Source organism: Stegostoma tigrinum, chromosome 2 (assembly GCF_030684315.1).
Source record: "Stegostoma tigrinum isolate sSteTig4 chromosome 2, sSteTig4.hap1, whole genome shotgun sequence".
NCBI classification, from domain to species: Eukaryota; Metazoa; Chordata; class Chondrichthyes; order Orectolobiformes; family Stegostomatidae; genus Stegostoma; species Stegostoma tigrinum.
The window spans coordinates 113,233,659-113,252,792 of record NC_081355.1 but is presented as its reverse complement, the minus strand read 5'-3'; the positions used below and the strand labels follow the sequence as shown (position 1 = coordinate 113,252,792).

Sequence of the window (19,134 nt, the reverse complement as noted above, 5' to 3'; positions counted from 1 at the left end):
GCAACTATCATGTTATAGGAAAAATACCTGTATTATAAATAGAACAGTACAGGACAGGAATAGGCCTTTTGACCATATATATGTCAAGATGATGCCATTCTTAACTAATCACACCTGCCTGTACAAAATCTGTATCCCACTATTCTTTGCCTAATCTAATTAAATATTAGGATTTAAAAGAAATAGCTAAAGACAGGGGTTTAAGTGGCAGTAATCTTTAAAAAAAATCCTTAGATTCTGGAAAAGTTCTGGAGGATTGGAAACCTTTTAACGTAACATATTCCATAAGAGAAGACGATGTTAGTACTATCACAGTTTTTATTTACTTTTCTCATTCTCTGTTTGGATCTATGAGCTGATGCTGATAGTTGAACTTTTGGAATTTGAGCTGCAGCTTGTATTAAATAAAAAGGAGAGAACAACAAAATTATGTGTATAGGAACTGGGATGAAAAATTAATAGCATGCTGATTATTGATCTGAGAAAACTACAGACCTTTCAGCACCTGAATGTAGAATGCCCAAGAAACTGCAGCTGTTGAGCTGCTAAAAGAGGTAAGCAAAGAAAGGCTGGTGCCAGGCCAGCAAACAAAGACAATGCTGAAACAAAGAGAAGGTGAAGATTTATTTGTTTTGACTGTTGTTAGGCAGAAGGCAGTGCGGCTGTGAAAGCTGCAGTTGTCAAATTGTTAGAAGTTATGGTCTAAGTTCTAAGGAAAGAACCCCAGTCTGCAAGACATACAAGAGCGTAGGACCAAAAGATGTAATGTCAGAGTAAGAGGGTGGCCACTTCAGACATAGATGAGAATGAATTTCTTTTCTCAAAAGGTAGTGAACACATGCAATTCTTTACCAAGATGCCACATTGCTATATTTATATGGTATATTCAAGGCTGAGGTGCATAAATTTCTAATCATTTAGGGATTCAGTTATAGGGAATACGCAGGAAAGTGGAGGCAAGTATCATCGGATCAGCCATGATCTCATTGAATGAAGCAATAAACTCAATGAGTTAAAACAGTCCAGCTGTGCTCCTAGATCTTACGGTTTATGGAATGATAGATGACACACTAGTTGGACATGTTAAATTTTCATGTTATGTCTTTTTGCCCTGCACATAATGATCTAAAACCACCCAAATTGCAGTCTTCAAAACAAAAAATTGCAGCTGGTGAAAGCATTGAAATTTGAGCAGCCCAGGTGAGGTATATAGTTTCAATATCTTCTTGCTACTCTGCTAGCAACCCTTCCACGAATACTGAGAAACAAAATTTAAAATGATCGTGGAATAAACAGTGACTAGATACACTATGAAATGTAATATTAGTGTCTAGCTCACGGTTGTGAACTATGTTTTCTGAAAAATATAACTGCACTGTATTTACACAATGGTATCATAAAATCATACAAACAAAAACCTCTGAATCAGTGTTAAAAACATAAACTTACGGTTGGACACTAATTTGCTATCTACAGTTTTGGTCCGAGGTTTCATTTTCAAGAAAATTCACATTTTTCTATTCCATTTCTGCTTACAATGTACCTGAAAAAAGTCAACCAAGTAATTATTAGAATGCATATTTAATATGACAGTTTTACAATTGTCTGCAGATCATTTCTCAAGCAAGCAAATGCAATTTTATCACATTTGTTAATCCTTCCACGCATGCCAGTCGAAATACAAACCTGTTTTAGAACAAACACTAAAACCTTTTAAACTTAAAAAAAAGTTTATAACATAGATGGTCAGTTTTGCTTATCAGGTATGTATTAGCTTTTCGCTAGTCAATCCTCTGGACTGGCTCTCTCAATAGCTTTTTCTTTTACTGAACTTTAAAGATATGTCTGCTGTTACTTAAATACTCAGCATCAATTCTGCCACAAAACCTTTCAAGGTTTGATACCTGAAAGTAATGTCTTGTGCCTTCTGTAATCAGTCTGTTATACTTTCAGCATTGACCACCCTGTCTAGGCGAGTTCCCAATCTGGTGAAAGGTACTGATCGTGCCCAACAAACTCGCATGCAAAATGCACAGCACAGTCAAACAGTCTTTTAATGTTTTTATTCTATCACAATCCTATATAATACTAAAATCTTTGCATCTCCAGTGCAATTAGTCACAGTATTTTAATTAATATTTTTATTTGCAGCATTATTCTAGTTAATCTATGCTTTACAGTAATGAATGGTCAAACGACTATCTTTTACAAAGTTGCTAATATATTGCTGAGTTGCAGTGAACATTGACCTCTGTGTCGTGTGTTTTGCAAGTGTGAGTTTGTCGTGCACGATCAGCACCTTGCTTGCTGTGAACAGTTCATAACAGCTGAAAGGATGCATTGCTTGATATGATCTGCCACCGGTTTAAGCAAGTTTTTCTCAAATATGGTGAGGGATTCCTTCGCATTTGTAAACGCCATACAGAATTTGTGTACCGTTAATAGCAAAACAATTCCCATGTGGTCATTTGACCCCATCACCAATGTAACACTCAAGGACATGTGCAATGCAGGACTACGTCATAGCATTTTAGAACCACCACCATCAGTGTTAATTAGTATTCATTAATCTTATGAAACGAATAACTTACACAGTTGAGTTCAATTTTCAAACACATATGCCCAAATAGGTGGTGCTGCAACAGGATTCCCACTTTGCAAACCTCTTGCAAACACTTTTCTCCGAATCTGTAAGAATCCATTTTAAACGATGACACTGAACCTCCTACTCCTCATATTTCCAACATGCAAGTAATATGTTCACTAGATTTGAATTTATAGTTGCACAAAAGAATTTCCTCAAGTCTAGATGGGATCTATCCTGTGCTCAAGGCTTCATCCTGAAAAGTTCTCAGTTACCTCACCTTAACCTTCCAGGCTAATCTATCTCCAAAATTTGAGCAATAGGTGAAACTAGCTGTTCCACACTTATACAACAATGAGGGGTATTTGCCACTAACAGGACTTTGCCGTAAACCCAAAAGGATGTGCTGCCTATCACGCAAATGAGAAGCATGGAGTATGAATTTCAGTGTCATTGCAACGTCAAGTATATAGACCATATACACCAAAGACTGGTAGATTGTATCAGATGGCATGCTCCTTTGGGTGTTTGTAACAAGCAAGGTACTGGCTATACCGAACCAACAAGTGTATACAATTCTGCAGAGCTGATGTGGAAACATTGTTTCTACTTTAAGGAGAGTCCAGAACCAGAGGGCAAAGTCTCAGAATAAAGGGGTCATCCATTTAAGTCACAGATGAAGGGACATTTCTTCTCACCGACAGGAGTGAGTCTGTGGAATTCTTTGCTGTGGAGGCTGGGTCGTTTATTACATCCAAGGCTGAGATAAACAGTTTTCCAATCTGTAAGTGACTCAAGGGTTACGGAAGTAAAGTAGGAAAGTGGAGTTGAGGATTATCAGATGAGCCATGATCTCATTGAATGGTAGAGCAGTTTCAATGGGGTGAATAACCACCTTCTACTTATGTCTTTGGGTACAATATTCTAAATGGACAACATTTGTTGGATAATGTCGAGTCTGAAAAGCACTTTGCTGATAACCAATTTAGTATCATCATTTGGGCTTGCAGAATAGCGTACTTGCATGTTCTGGAAGCTACATATATTAATACATGTTACATACTGAACAAGTACACACACTGCGTCTGTTTCAACTCAGAAACAAAATAGGTGACAACCATGAAATGATCAGTCAGTTCACCAAATCTGAAATTTAGACTAAGCCTAGCTATTAACTGTCAGACATTAGTTGTCACATTCTCCATGGCAAAATCTTACCAGAGTCCACTTTCGAACCAATCAACACTCTCCTCTTATACAGTATACATGTCAGTTTTGCCCTTGGAATGGTATTCTTGCCAACAGTCCAGATGAGTGCATGAAAAAAAGTTTTAATAATTTCTTTACTATTAACTTTTCCCTCTCCATTCAATTTTTAATGAAGATACCCAGTTTGTCATTGCCAATTCATTCGTCATGCCTTCATGGTTTTCTTTGTTTAGCTTTAGGAACCCTAGCTTCAGACTAGACTACCTCCATTTACATCCTGGTGAAGAATACAATCATGTTATAGCCATTTTTTTTCATAAAAGACCTATCACAACAAGATTATTAATTAATCCTTTCTTATCGCACAGTACAAAATGTGGGATAGCCTGTTCCCTGGATGGTTCCTCAACGTGCTCTAAGTGGTTTTTTTTGGGTAACTCAGACAGGAATTCATTGGCTACAGTACTAATGCTAATGCAGCTTTTCCAAGTCTTTGTAGATAACCCATAATTATTGCAGCACCCTTGCTGCATGCCTCTATAAATGCCTGTTTAGTGCCATCCTCTTTCTTGTTTGTACTGTCGAGAGGATTTTACACACCCCTACTAATGTTTTCTGCCCCTATCTTCTTAGTTCCATGCAGACTGACATCATGTCTGGACTCCTTGTGCCAATTCTGTCTCAATTCTCAGGTTGTGAACTAATGACAGAAATTGCTTGTATTCAATTTCCTTTCTTATAAAATACAAAAGACCAGAAAAGTAACATTTATGAGAAATGAATGTTTAAACCAAGAGGTTCACTGCTCATCCATAGCCTTTCATTTTTTTCTCCATTGGGCATCAACTGAACTCATGACATTTATTAGCAACCAAAATACAGAAAGCATAGGTGAACAACTTCTTCCAGAAGCACCATCCAACACGGGTATATAAGCAACTATTCGTTGTTTATTTGCTAGTTAAAACGTTGAACTTGCCTATCTAAAAACTAACACTTGAACTGGTGTGGTTCAAGGAAGCAGGTGCCCGTCACTTTCTTAACGGCAACTATAGGCTGATAATACATGCTGGCCATTTCATCCCAAATAATAATTTTAAGCAAACTTGAAATTCTTGATTTTCCTCTCTCAAAATGTATCCTTAAATTTCTCCTTCTTAAAATGCATCTGCCAATTTCTCTAAGTTATCTACATCCCCTTGAAGTAGCTTACACTTTACTCAGTTGGCCAAACATCCCACTTGAATGGTCAGAAGAATTCAATGTTATGCTTCCCATAGCCACGTCTAAATCATTTAGATTCACATCAAAAACAAGTTACACCATTGACAGTCCTCCCCAAGTCTGGACAAATATAATATACAAGGTTTCTAGTAATCTGCAATGTGTATCCTCTGCAAATGGCTACCTGACTAAGTGGCGTTTCCACAATTCTTATAATGTTGTAGTTCCAGAAAATATTTTCACATTAGGTTCAACATGAATACATGCAATACATTCTGAACTTACTTCGTAAACAGTGAAGTGAACTTAATTTTTTGATAACATTCTAACACCCTCCTAGATTTAAATGATCACGATAAGGTAGAAACAAGATCTGTTTAACAAAATTGCTGAATGCCACATGTTTTAGTAGTGCCAGTTATCAGTAAAACACAACAAAATCAAAACCTTGATATCCTTCAAGATTTGCTGGTAAACACCAAAGCATGAGACAAAGAGTCATCTTGACTTTCTAAAGCCTGTCCACAATGTAGAAGGCACTGTCAGGATTATGACGGAATATCTCACTTGTCTAGATGAATGCAGCTCCAACACCACTCAGGAAGCTTTACATCAGACAGGACAAAGCAGCCCATTCAATTGGCACCACATCTACAAACCCACTCTCTCTAACACCAATGCTCAGTGGCAGCTGAATGCACAACCTACAAGGTACATTTGCAGAAATTCATAAAGGCTCCTTAGACTGAACATTCCAAATCCACAACCTCTACCATTCAAAAGGACAAGGGCAGCAGATACATGGAAACAGTATTATCCATAAAGTCCCCTCCAAGCCATTCAACATCCTGACTTGGGAATATATCACAGTTGAGTGTCACTGGATCAAAAGCCTGGAACTCCCTTCCTAATGGCATTGTTATGCTCCTGACAAAAAAAATGGACTGCAGTGCTACATGAAGGCAGCTCACCACCACCTTCTCAAGATCAACTAAGATAAAGAATAAATGCTGGCCCAGCCAGCAATGCCCACATTCCCCAAATAAAAAAATCCAGAAATTGAATAGCATGACAAAATCATATGACTAGATTCTTAATCTTGGACTAACTATCTATACAAGTTTAACCCATCACAACAGGGAAAAATACAAATTCAGTTTCTAAAAATAAAGTGAAATTTAAAAGCTCTTAATGAGGTTTAAAAACAAGCAATCATGAAGCTATTGGTTATAAAACCCAACTAACTCACAAAGGCTCTTTTAGGAAAAAGCAACAGTCTGGCAAAGTGACAACTGATAATTGCTATGGCCTGGCAACACATCAAAGAAAACGGTCAACACTGTCCTCTGCGGTCATCTAAGGGTGGGCAATAAAAGTTCACTTTGCCGAAAATGACCAGATCTCAAGCATTGCTGAAATGCTGCATGAGATATCTAGACAATGTGTACATGGGATCAAGATAAAAGTTAATAATCAACTCGTGTCCAATTATGGTTGGGCGAATTTCTTCACACCCCATGTTTATTTTTCATGACAGTAAGCCAATTGCTAAAAATACATTTGCTGCACTTAGCAGGAAAAAAGGTGAATACCATCATACTGCAGTGTTTATCTTTTTCCAGATCATTCCAGTTACAAAATTGATGAGGGAAAGAAAAATATTAAATCCAGTTATTCAGTTGTGGGTCTCTAGCCAAATTAACAAGGCAAATAATTATCCATATGGTTAGTGACTCTATAAATCTGGAATATGGGGATACAATCTAATGGTGTATCTGGGCCATCAGTCATTCCTTAAATTATCCTGTTGAAGATTGCCCAAGATAGGAGGTCACAGTATTGGGCAATATATTAGTTTAAATTCAGGATTATTCCATACACAAAAGACAGGGATTTGGGATTAATTGGCTTTTTTTTCCCCAAGTTGGGAAGATGTAATTAGTGAAATGCCACAAGGATCAGGAGAGGGCCTTAATTATTTCATAGCTAGATTAATGACTGGGAAAGGGACAGGACGAGGGGCCATATAAATTATCCAACTTTGTTGACAATACAAAATAGGTAGAAGGGCATGTTTTAACAAGGAAAAAGACTACTCTAAGGGTTGTAGATAGGTTGAGTGAGTGGGCTAAAGCTTGGCAGATGGGGTTTAACATGGGGAGGTATGAGGTCACATGCTTTGGTCAAAAGAATAAAAAAAAGATGATTATTTAATGGAGAGAAATCCAAAAAAGTACATATAGAGGGATCTTCGTATTTTATGCATGAAACATAGCTGCACGTACATGCTAAGTTGTTAAGTAATCAAGGTGGCAAATGTAATTTTGAGCTTTAGTTCTCGGGTCTTGGTGCTTAAGAAAAAAAAAAATCGGGAAGTTTTGTCATAACTACACAGGGTGTTCATGAGACAGCACCTGGAGTACTATGTTGGAGTGATGGTCCCCGTATCTAAGAAAGGATATCCTGACATCAAAGCAGCTCAAAAGAAGTTCAGTGAACTATCAGGAATTGAGGATGATGAGACACTGACATGAAAAAGCAGACAGGCCTGCAGAAGAATTGTCATTATCTTGTTGACTAGTGGGACAGGCTTGAGGGGCTGAATGGCCTACTCTTCTCCCCATTTCTTATGAGAATATGAATTGTACATTGCAGGGGACAACCATGTGGCCTATTTTCTCTGTCACCCCCCCCCATTATTTCATTGACAGAACAATATGTCTTAGTCTTACTGTACTACTGTTTCCTTGTAACTCTGCACATCACTTCTACTTAAACAATTATGCAATGCCCTCTTGAAGGCATCAACTGAATGTGCCACCACCAGGTGATGCATTCTAAATTACTGGCTGTGACAAAAAGTTTATTCTCTTATTACTACAGTCACTTCTTTTGCAAACTAAAAATTGTACCTTCCCAATTTTTATTCGAGTGGGAACAATTTCTTCATATCTAGTCTGTCCAGACCATTTATGGTTTTGAAACTTTCCATCAAATCTCCTTTTAGCTTTCTCCTCAGTGGAAACAGTGCCAACTTCAATAAATTATGTAGTTTCTTATCCTCTCAATCCATTCTTGTGCCTTTTCTGCATTCTCTGAGGTGTATTCACATCCTTCCTGAAGTGTGGCAAGTAGAATTGCACACAATACTCCAGCTAAAATCTAACTGGTCTTAGACGTTTGATGCAATATCACTGATCCTATAAAGCCTTGAATACTGTGCGCTTTATTATCTCGTCTCACCCTCATTTGCTACCATTATTTAGCAATACAAGTATACATCCACGTCTTAGTCCTCCTACACATGCTTTACAATACCATCCTCTTTTTTAAACTTTTTCTCTCCATGTTCTTTAAACCAAAATATATGACCTCTCATCTCTGTGCACTGAACTTATCTGTCACCTATGTCTCTATTCCACCAACTTGTCAATGTCCTTTGAAGCTTGATACTGTCCTCCTCACAACTTATAAGGCTTCCAAGTTTTTCACTGTCCGCAAACTTTGAAATGATTTCCTATATGTTAAGGTCTCAATCATTCATATAGGTCGAGAAAAGCAATGTCCAAAAAATGATGCCATTGAACTTCATTACAAATCATTCCCCCAGCCCAAGAAAAATCCATTAAACATTACTCTATATTTTCACTGTCTCTTTTATCAGGTGTGTTGTACGGTACTGCAGCAAGTTCCTTTTAGAAGTGCAGGCACACGATATCAGCACCATTATCCTCTCAAACATTGGTTCCCACACCAAAATAAAAATCCAGCAACTTACATAAATGCAATTTACCATTAAGAAATTCACCCTGGCTTTCCTTAATTAATTCTCATTTTTCAATATGACTATTAATTTTATGCCACATTTTTACTCGTCAAAGTCTCCCCCCTGCCAAAATTCAACTGGCTCAAAATGTACTTATAGTTGTATACCCTTTTTTTAAAGAAGTTTTTTGCGATTCCCAAAGTCCTCTGGTAGCACCAAGAGGCGCAGCAAGATAGTAGAAACTATGGCCGGTGCCACTGCAATTTCCACTCATTCTTCCTTCAGTATAATTGGATCCATGTCATCCTGTTTGGAGTCATGTCTGGTTTTTGTGCTGGTAGTTCAGATGGTTACCTAGGATAAACAATTTTGAACATTTCTGGCGACTAAATGTTCTCTTCTGGCACCATGCCCAGATAGCATCAGCTTCTTGCAAAAGGTATTTGCAAAGTATTCACTTAAAACCTCTACCATGTTTCCATCCATAAAATATTGCTTGTGAGCTCAGTTGGCTTGACAAATGACGTGAACATTGGGGATTTAATTTCTGCATCGGCTGAGGTTACAATGAATGTCCACTGAGGTACAGGGCACTGCAGGTGCTGGAGAATCCAAGATAACAAAGTGCGGAGCTGGATGAACACAGCAGGCCAAGCAGCATCTCAGGAGCACAAAAGCTTTTGGCCCGCTGTGTTCATCCAGCTCCACATTTTGTGACAATGAATGCCCTATCTCCTCAACCTCATCTGTCACCACTACCAGTGGTCTATCACTAATGGGAGAGCAGCTCTCTGGGACAATGGTGGCTTTACCTTTTACTCTCTTGGTCTCTCTCTCTTCTTACCATCCTTTCACAAATTATGTGCCCACAGAATAGCCTTTGGGATTTCTACTTATGTCAGCTGCCAGTCTTTGTTCAGAAACTCGTATATGTTATAATAATAAACTACATGCCTTGCTATAATGTCATAAAATAGAAATAATATTAAAATTATTCAGCATTTGCTCTCACGAATGGAGAGAAGATCTTTAACATTCTTGTGAAGTTTCTCTTTCGGCAAATCAGCGTACTTCTAAAGGCAGCGATGACTCAATGACAAAACTTGCATTGTATAACCTTCACAATCACGATATCGAGCAAAAAAATTGTAGTTTTGTTAAAGTACTGAAGCAATCTTTCAGAAACTACAGCGTGTAGCGACTAAATAAACTTTTATTTGTGATCCTTAACGAGGAATTGGCCAAAGTAAACACGGCTACTCTTAGATGCCCTAAAATCACTCAATTCCATCTGAGACAGCAGGACAGAGATTGGGTTAGAAACCTCCGAATGTTCCTGCGAAAGGAAAATGTGGACATATATTTGCGAAGGGCAAACTGTACGAGGGTGAGAGATTTGGGCGGGGGCGGGGGGATGAGAGAAAGCTCTTTTCAAGAGCCAGCCCAGGGGACGATGGGCGAGTGACCTCCTTCTCGAAGAATCCTCGCGCCAGAAACAAAAAAGTTAAACTAGTACAAGTAAACACCGTTGGATGGAAGCATTAAGGTTATTTCCCCTCGCCCCCAAAGTGCTCCTTTAAACGTTGGGGTCGATGCGGGTCTAGCACAGAGCGGTTCCCGAATAACGCAGTTGCCGCCATCTCCTTTAAACGGCGCCTCGCGGTTATCAATTAGCTCCCGGCCTGGAGCACTCACCGGCAGCACTTCCTTCCTCCAGTCGCCTTTCTTTCTCTCTCTCCCCCTCCCTCGCTTTCTCCTCCACTCAATTTTCACTCTACCCTTTTTTTTCCTTTTTCCCGCCGGTCGCGCAATGGCAGCGATCTAAGTAAAACCATCCCCATTACCGGTTCCGCACTTTCCACACGCACCACGTGCGCTGGGTTCCGACGAAAGCATCGATTAAATCCAGCGCCTCGCTAACGAAGTGAAAACACGAAGGGGAGGTTCGCGCGGAGTAGCCAGTGGTCATCCGCGGAACAGAAAGCGGGGTTGCTCGAGGTGGATCAAATGGCGAATGTGCCGGCAGTCGACAGGAGAAGGTGCGTCTTTCGATCCCGGGTACGCGTCGTCACCGCCAGTGGCCGCTCGGCACGTCCCGGGCTCAGGCTGCGGTAATGAACCGGGACCAAGGCCCCTGGCTGAGAGAGTGACAGTTTCCGAGCACGTGTGAGAGAGGCTGATGTGGGTGGGGGCTGGTGTGGAGATGGTCATCCCAGCTCATACCCCACAGTCTCTTTCTATCTCATAGAAACAACACCACCCCCCACCCACCCTCCACAGTCTGATGATCACCTTGAACCAGTAAGCAACTCCTCCTGCCATCGGTTTATTAACCAGCCCAAAGGTGAGGCACTCATTCAGCTCCTTATTCTAGTTGCTGCCCGAGAGTCGTTGAGGCGAAACAGTGAGTACGGTGAAATTCTTTTCCCACCTTCGTCTTCCCTCTCACACTCGGTTTGATTCAGTTAACGTTATGCAACTACTTGTTTTTTGTTATTTCACCGTTGTTGGAGTTGGAAGAAATACACTGTTTACCGTCCTCCGGCTCGCTTATGAAATGAGATTTACCTGAGTGGTATTTCAGTTTAAGACTGAAGTATTTTTCATTAAGTTTTTAATCTTTCCAGTTACAAAAATCTAATATAAAATAGATGCTGCTTGACCTGCTGTGTTCATCCAGCTCCACACTTTGTTATCTCTTTCTCTTGACGTATGGGAATGCTTGCTTATGCCGCAATTTTAAGCATATAGGTTTGAAATTGGGTACGTTTATCAAATGGCAGAAAAATGCAATAACATTTACAACCTCAATTGGATATTTTTGCCTCCTAAGTTTGGGGATCCATTTCATTTTACAAATTATACAGATCTGCAGTTACATAAATGATTGTGTTAAGCTATTCTGGTTTATTGAAGCTGAGACAATTTAAAGTACAATTTTGGGTGTGTGATTTTGTGAATCTATTTTGATAACAAAATATGTTAGCTTTTTCACTACCCAACATGTGCAGGATGATAAAGTGAGCTGCAGCACCCATTTTGTTTTTACATTTATATTCAATGAATACAGTTTAATTTTGTATTGTATTGCCGTGACGGGTATTTTAACTATGCAGTGGTTACTGTTTCTATCTTTGTTCCTGCAGCATTGCTTGAGTGTTGTCATGTTGCAGGGAAAACTTTCCGTTCATAAAACATCATATCTTTTAGAAACAGCTCAATAGTTTATATGGCAGTACTTGTAGTAAACCTTTTTTCAGTTGACGTATTTGAATATCACAACCATAAACTGATCATAACTTAATTGGTTATATATGAGATAACAAGGTGTAGAGCTGGATGAACACAGCAGGCCAAGCAGCATCTTGGACCAGGAAAGCTGACGTTTCGGGCCTAGACCCTTACTAAGATGTTGCTTGGCCTGCTGTGTTCATCCAGCTCCACACCTTGTTATCTCGGATTTCCCAGCTTCTGCAGTTCCTATTATCTCTGATTTATACATGTGGCCTGATTAGATGTCTTTTTCCTTATCTGCTTTTCAATGTGACAGTTGCACTGTTGCATAACATTGCATCAGTTTAAATTGTACAGACTAGTAAAAGGGCAGTGAAGTGATCAAAAGAATTAAGTTCAGCATTGACATTTAGTCTTGAGGTGTACTTGGCCTACAGTTATACATGTTAAATTTCATTTTATTTAACTTTTTAGACTTGGTTTAGTCTTCATTCAGTGTTGCTCAACATGAGTTAAAGGACTAGCACTTTTCCTTTTAGTTGGGCATTTTAAAGATTTTTGGACTTTGATGTTTAAATATTTTTAGCTTTTAGACATTGCTTATTTTTTTCAGTGATTTTCTTGTATTCAAAGCATGTTAGCTTATGCTTTGTTAAGGTGCACCTACTCTTGTTTTACATAAACGTTTAATCCTCGGACCCATTTACAACTTTCGGCACTTGGGTTTCACGGATTTTTTCTGTCTCTAATTTGTTCTCACTCTCACATAATGCATTTTACATATCTGTAGCTTCAGTGTCATTTCTCGGGAAGAGGGTCATTACAACCTGCCAGTTGGGAGCTTCCATATCCGAGTTAAGTGAACTTAGATATCAGGTTTCAAAGCATTGCTCACCTTATTCAGCTTAAAATGTTGTAATCTTAAAGAACACCTGCAAGCCGATGCTTTCAACATCATTTTGTTTAGAATATTACACTAAGATTTATCATTATCAGCCCCTCAAAACGAGGATAACTGTCCCAGGGCCCAGGCTGCATGACTTTGTGTCCTATGCTCACTGCACTAACCAATGAAGGCAAGCGTATCAAGTACCTGCTTCACCACCCTACCTACTTGTGACTCCACTTTCAAGGATTAATGAACCTACGTCCCTAGGTCTTTTGATTCAGCAGCACTCCCTCGGACCTATCAATTAAGTGTACAACGCCTGCCCTGATTTGCCTTAGCAAAATGCAATACCTCACATTTATCTAAATAAAACTCCATCTGCCACCCCTCATCTGATGATCATCTGATCAAGATTCTGTTTTACTGTGAGGTAACCTGAGGTGCAGGTTCATGGTTCCTTGAAAGGGGAATCACAGGTAGACAGGGTTTGGTACGCTTGCCTTTATTGGTCAGTGCTTTGAGAATAGGAGTTGGGATGTCATGTTCCATTTATGTAGGGCATTGATTTGGCCACTTTTGGAATACTGCGTTCAATTCTGGTCTCCTTGCTGTAGGACGGATATTGTAAAACTTGAGAGGGTTTGGAAAAGATTTACAAGGATGTTGCCAAGAGCTGGAGGGTTAAGATACAGGGATCAGCTGAATAGGCTGGGGCTATTTTCCCTGGAATGTTGGAGGTTGGGAGGTGACATTTTATAAGAGGCTTATAAAATTATGGGGGGGTGGAGGGGCATGGATGGGGTGAAAAGCCAAAGTCTTTTTCCCCAGAGTAGAGGAGTCCAAAATTAGAGGACATAGGTTTAAGGTGAGCAGGTAAAGATTTAAAAGGGATGTAAGGGGCAACTTTTTCATGTACAAGGTGGTGTGTATATGGAATGAACTGCCAGATTAAGTTGTAGTCTGGTATAATTATAACATTTTAAAAGCATCTGGACAGGTACATCAGTAGGAAAGGTTTTAGGGGCTGTGGGTCAAATGCTGACAAATGGGCCTAGTTTAATTTAGAATATCTGGCGTGGAACAGTTGGACCGAAGGGTCTGTTTCTGTGCTGTACAACTCTGACTCTAGCGCATTGGAGAAGCCTCACCCAATGTAGTAATCACTGTCAGAAATTAACTGCAAACAGAGTAGCAACAGAAGTGGAATGTGGGAGACAGTAAAACCTTGACTTGAAAGCCCATCTTGTTCAGGCAACCTGTGCCCTCTCTGCCCAAAGATCTGTGGCAGGGGGAATTTGCCTCCTGACTCAGCTGAACATATTTAAACTGAGAAAAGTTAATAAGCAAACTGTAGTCTAATTTAAATAGTTAATGTTGTGAACATTAAATCTATGACAAATTTATTGGTTTTGCTGATAGAACATTGCCATGAATTCTGTGCAGCATTACTACAACAGCACAAGGTCACTTGGGAAAGACTTTCAGAGTTGTGCACATGTCACGGTACAGATATTTTCATATCACTAAGGTCACCTTGCTTGTTGATTATTCTGCCAAAGTAGAAGACCTGCTTTTCAGCAAGAGTAAGTGGATCTTCGTTTATCTTTTGAAACCGTTCTTTGTTACCTGTAAGGAAACTTTAATGTTCATGAACAGTTACAGCTTCAATATTCATGAAGTAAGTTGATTTTTTTTTGTTTGACTAAAATAGGCAGGTTTTCACCAACAATTCCTATACCTGTTGCTTCAATGATCCCATTTTAAGAAGGTTGACACTGGCAGTAAGCACAAGGATTGCTTTGTTTGAAGGTTGTTACAAGAGATTACACTGATTCAAATGTTGAATCTACTCCAGCCAGCAAACATTTCTGATTAGCCTGTGAAGGTTATGAAGTAACTTTTTAAAAAATCACTCAGGGTGTGGGCTTTGCTGGCTGGACATCCATTTATAGCTCATTTGAAATACATTCACTGTGCTGCTAGAGAGGGAGTTCCAGGATTTTGACCCTGTGGCACTGAAAAAAGCAGCAATATGTTTACAAGCCAGGATGGTGAGCACCTTGGATCTTGTAGGTGGTGATGTTCTCATTTATTTGCTACCATTGTCTTACTTATGGTAGTGGTCCTATGTATGAAAAGTGCTGAAGAAGAATGGTATTTTTGTACAGTGCATCCTGTAGATGGTACACACTGCTGCTACTGAGTGTCTGTGAGGAGGAAATTAAAGTTTGTGGAAGTGATGCTAATCAAATGGGATGGGTTTTGAGTGTAACTGGAGAATTGCACTTACACAAGCAATTGGATGATTTATGCCATAAAGATAGTGGACAGGGTACAGGTAATGAGGAGGTAAATTACTTGCACATCCACCACCACATCATTACCACCAAGTCAGAGTTCTGGTAATGATGTGGTGGTGGATTTGGTTATAGATTCTGTTTGAGTCCCTTTCTGCTGCTGCTGAAGGCCCAGAGGACCTAATAGATGTCCAACCTCAAGTTGCTAGATCTAGTTGGAAACTGTCCCATTTAGCATGGTGGTAGTGCTACATAATACAGTATGAAGACAGGACTTTGTCTTTATGGAAACCCTGCCATAGTTATCCCTACTCATACTGTCATAGACAGATATGAGCGTGACAGACACGTTGGCGAGGATGAAGTATCTGAGGCATGGTTTGTCAGTTATTATTCCATGAGTATGACTATGTCAAGCAAATGTTGACTAGCAAATGAGACAGGGTATACGCTGCTGCCATAGATGCCAGTGTTGGAGGAAGTGATTGTTTCACTGGTAGACATGGTGCTGATTAACGGCGTTGCTTTGCTTTGTTTCGGATGTTGCTTATGGGGGATTCAGCAATGGTTATGTCATTTAATGGCACTGGTAAAAGGTTAAACTCAGACTCACTGGAGATGACCATTGCCTGACATTTGTGAGGCCTAAATGTTATTCTCCACTTGTTAGCCCAAACCTGAATGTTGTCTGAGTTTTGCTGCGTTTGAGCAAGAATGGCTTCGGTATCTGAGTTGCAGCAAATGACTCAGCAAAAGTTCTCATTTCTGACTTTAAAGTAGAGGAAATGTCATTGATAAAACAGCTTAAGAAGTTGTGCCCGTAACAGTATTCTGAGGATCTTAGAGTCATACTCATACAGCATGGAAATAGACCCTTTGGTCCAACTTGTCCATGCCAACCAAGTTTCCCAAGCTAACTAGTTCCACTTACCTGCATTTGGACCATATCTCTCGAAACCTTTCCTATTGATGTACCTATCCAAATGTCTTTTAAATGTTGTAACTGTACTTGCAACTACCTCTTCGCCTGGATGTTCATTTCAAAAATGAATGACTCTGTGTGAAAAGGGGCTGTTGAGGTTATACTGGACATTGGTGAGACCTCTTGTGGAGTACTGTGTCCAGTTCTGATCGCCCTGATTTGGGAAGGAAATTGGGGAGTCTTCAGAAAAGATTGACCAGGACATTGCTGGGACTGTGGAATTTGAGTTATAAATATAGGTTAGATAAGCTGGGACCTTTTTTCACTGGAGCACAGGAGGTTGTGGGTGACCTTTTGTTGAGGTTTATCAAATCATGAAGGGCATAGATAAGGTGAATAGCAATTTCCTGGGAGATTATTGGTCTCTAACAACCACAATCATTTTCCTTAGTACTAGTTATAACTGCACCAAATGGAGAATTTCCCCCAACTTGTGGACTTCAGTTTTACTTTGTCTCCTGATGCCATGGTTGTCAGGGTTTGACCAAGCTACTGCAATGAGCCCAGTGGCCATGTTGGAATCCAAACTGTGCATCAGCTGGCAGGTTTTTACAATGTAAGCCCAGTTGATGGTGTTGTTGATGACCTGTTCTAGATATTTTGAATCAACCTCTTCAAACAAATCATGGCCCACCTCTGGTGTAGGTGGGACTTGAACTCAACTTCTGGCTCACTACCAGTGTGCCTCAAAAGCTTGATGATCTCTTCAATCACTTTGCTGATCATTGAAAATAATTGATGAAGATGTCATTGACCAGCTATCCATAAATCCTTTTGTAGTGGCAAATGTCAGAGAAAGAGTGTTTTGAAAACAGGTATGTTGTATTATCATATTTTACCCAGAAGTGAGCTTCCACTCAAGTGTTTGTGCTATTACTAAGATTTCTTATTTACACCTTTGTAAAATCACCTGATTCTGCCTCTGTCTCACATCATTTGCTGTTAAAGCACTTGTTTATGCTGTAGTAACAGCAAATGTAAATGTTCAAGTGTACCTGGCCAACCTTCTATCTTTTTATCCTTTTATATACTTAAGGTCACCCAAAACCCTGCCGTATCCTTTTGAGTGTCAGTTACTATTCACCAGTCACCCTTGTCCTCACTGACCTGCAATGCCTTAGGAAAACAATGCCTTGGTTTGGAAATAGTAGGAACTGCAGATGCTGGAGAATGAGATAACAAGGTGTAGTGCTGAATGAACACAGCAGGCTGAGCAGGAAGTCTGACGTATCTGAAGAAGGGTCTAGGCCCAAAACATCAGCTTTCCTGCTCCTCTGATGCTGCTTGGCCTTCTGTGTTCATCCAGCTCTACACCTTGTTATCTTTGATTTGGAAAGCAGATGATAGATTGAAAATGCTTCGGTGGTCTCACTCCTCCCAGTCTTTGTAATTTCCTTCAGTCCTCTGAGATAAATGTAGTCATTGAACTCTGGTCTCTTTAGCATTCCCAGTTTTTAATTGCACTGTAAAGTCTGGAATTCTCAGCCTAAACCTCTCCAGCTCTCTATCTCCCTTTTGAGGTGCCATGACTAGTCATTTTTTAAACTCATAGTTTCCATAAAGGCACTTCTCATGGATACTGCTTCATTTGGAAATTCTGAATTGTACAGTTACCCAAATAAGTCACCTTTGATTCCCGCTTGCTTATGTGTGTTTCTGAGTTCAACTCTACAATATTCTTCTTGCTTGCCAACTTAACTTGCATCAGGAGTTAGAGGTTTGACATACTTTTTGTTTTCAAGCACAGCTCCCTCTTTTTGGTTACAAGGATCACTTCATCCAACTCTATCCTGTCATTTCTTCCATGCACAAATATTTATCCAGTCAGGACAGTATTTGATTTGGAGATGGTGTTTCCGTTTGTAAGCTGCCCTTCTTCTGATTGGTAAAGTTTGCAACTCTGGGAGTTTGAAAATGACTTTGAATGAATACACTGTATTTGGTAAATAATGTACACTGAATCTACAGTGCATTGGTGGGAATAGATATTTAAGAACCTCTATTGCTTTTTCCATTCTCCTTTTTGTTAATTCTTCCTATAACCCTTGCTGATGTTATTTGAGATAATAATAAGCTGGGTTGAATTTGCCCTGCTTTTTATAAAAAAAATACATATTGCTCTAATTTTGTACCGCTATACTATTATTGGCTGATTTGGCTTTGTCTGTTTTCTGCAACAAAATTGAGAAAACAATTTGGAGAACTGTAGTTTGTTTCATTGGATAGCCATTGGCTTTTTAGCTCTGGAACTAAGGTTCTAATGTAGCCCAGTTGGACAGACGCAGAGATAGCTGGACAGGTGACCAAAAAATCTGAGAGATACGGAGACCATGACCACTACTAAATAGAATACTTAATATAAACATCTGAATTGCCAGTATTATTTCTTTGAGTATTGGAATAATTATCTCATGTCGTACTTTCTTTTCAGTACAGTAGATAGAAGTAAAATGGCTGTCCGTCAGTCAGACCTTAATACAAATGGAATCACACCTATCCAACAAATGATAGCTTCGTGTTCTGGGGCTTTAATGACTTCATTGATTGGTAAGAATGTGCATTTACTTTTTGTATTTTAGGAATTTTTGTATTTGAGGAATAAATATTTGTGTATATGGACTTGCTTCTGTTTAATTATGAACTGTGTGTATATGGACTTGGAAACTGAGTGGGCACTATTGAAATTTACTGGTGAAACAAAATTGAGGGGATGCAGAATGTAATAAATATTATTAAGTTTACTAAAGGCGTTGTATCAAAATGCATTGTTAAATCTCATTGAAGTCTTCTCCACTTCAACAAGATATCTAGTGTATACTCTTTCTTAGATAAAAGCTTGGACTTGCTGCTGTGATCATAGCAAATTATCTGCGTATTTTTGTTCCTCTTGAACTCGTGGTCATAGAGTCCTACAGCATGGAGACAGGCACTTCAGCCCAAATTGGTCCA

At 39.4% G+C, this 19,134-nt stretch overlaps 2 protein-coding genes across 12 annotated transcripts in view; one reads left to right on the top strand and one right to left on the bottom strand.

Moving 5' to 3' along the window:
• LOC125462188 (protein DBF4 homolog A-like) overlaps positions 1-10,936 on the bottom strand; it is a 42,535-nt gene extending 31,599 nt beyond the window's left edge. For 3 of the 4 annotated variants that reach the window (XM_048551878.2, XM_048551902.2, XM_048551912.2), the window contains exons 1-2: positions 10,479-10,609; positions 1,450-1,543 (exon numbers count right to left, since the gene is read on the bottom strand). In XM_048551878.2, coding sequence (XP_048407835.1) covers positions 1,450-1,495 — 46 coding nt within the window. In that variant the 5' untranslated portion in view covers positions 1,496-1,543; positions 10,479-10,609. The other variant, XM_048551887.2, reaches the window with a different exon arrangement.
• Positions 10,710-19,134, top strand: part of LOC125462205 (probable mitochondrial glutathione transporter SLC25A40) — a 65,060-nt gene continuing 56,635 nt past the window's right edge. Inside the window, exons 1-2 of one of the 8 annotated variants that reach the window (XM_048551943.2) lie at positions 10,710-10,822; positions 18,622-18,732. In XM_048551943.2, coding sequence (XP_048407900.1) covers positions 10,798-10,822; positions 18,622-18,732 — 136 coding nt within the window. In that variant the 5' untranslated portion in view covers positions 10,710-10,797. The other 7 variants (XM_048551999.2, XM_048551936.2, XM_048551964.2 and 4 more) reach the window with 7 other exon arrangements.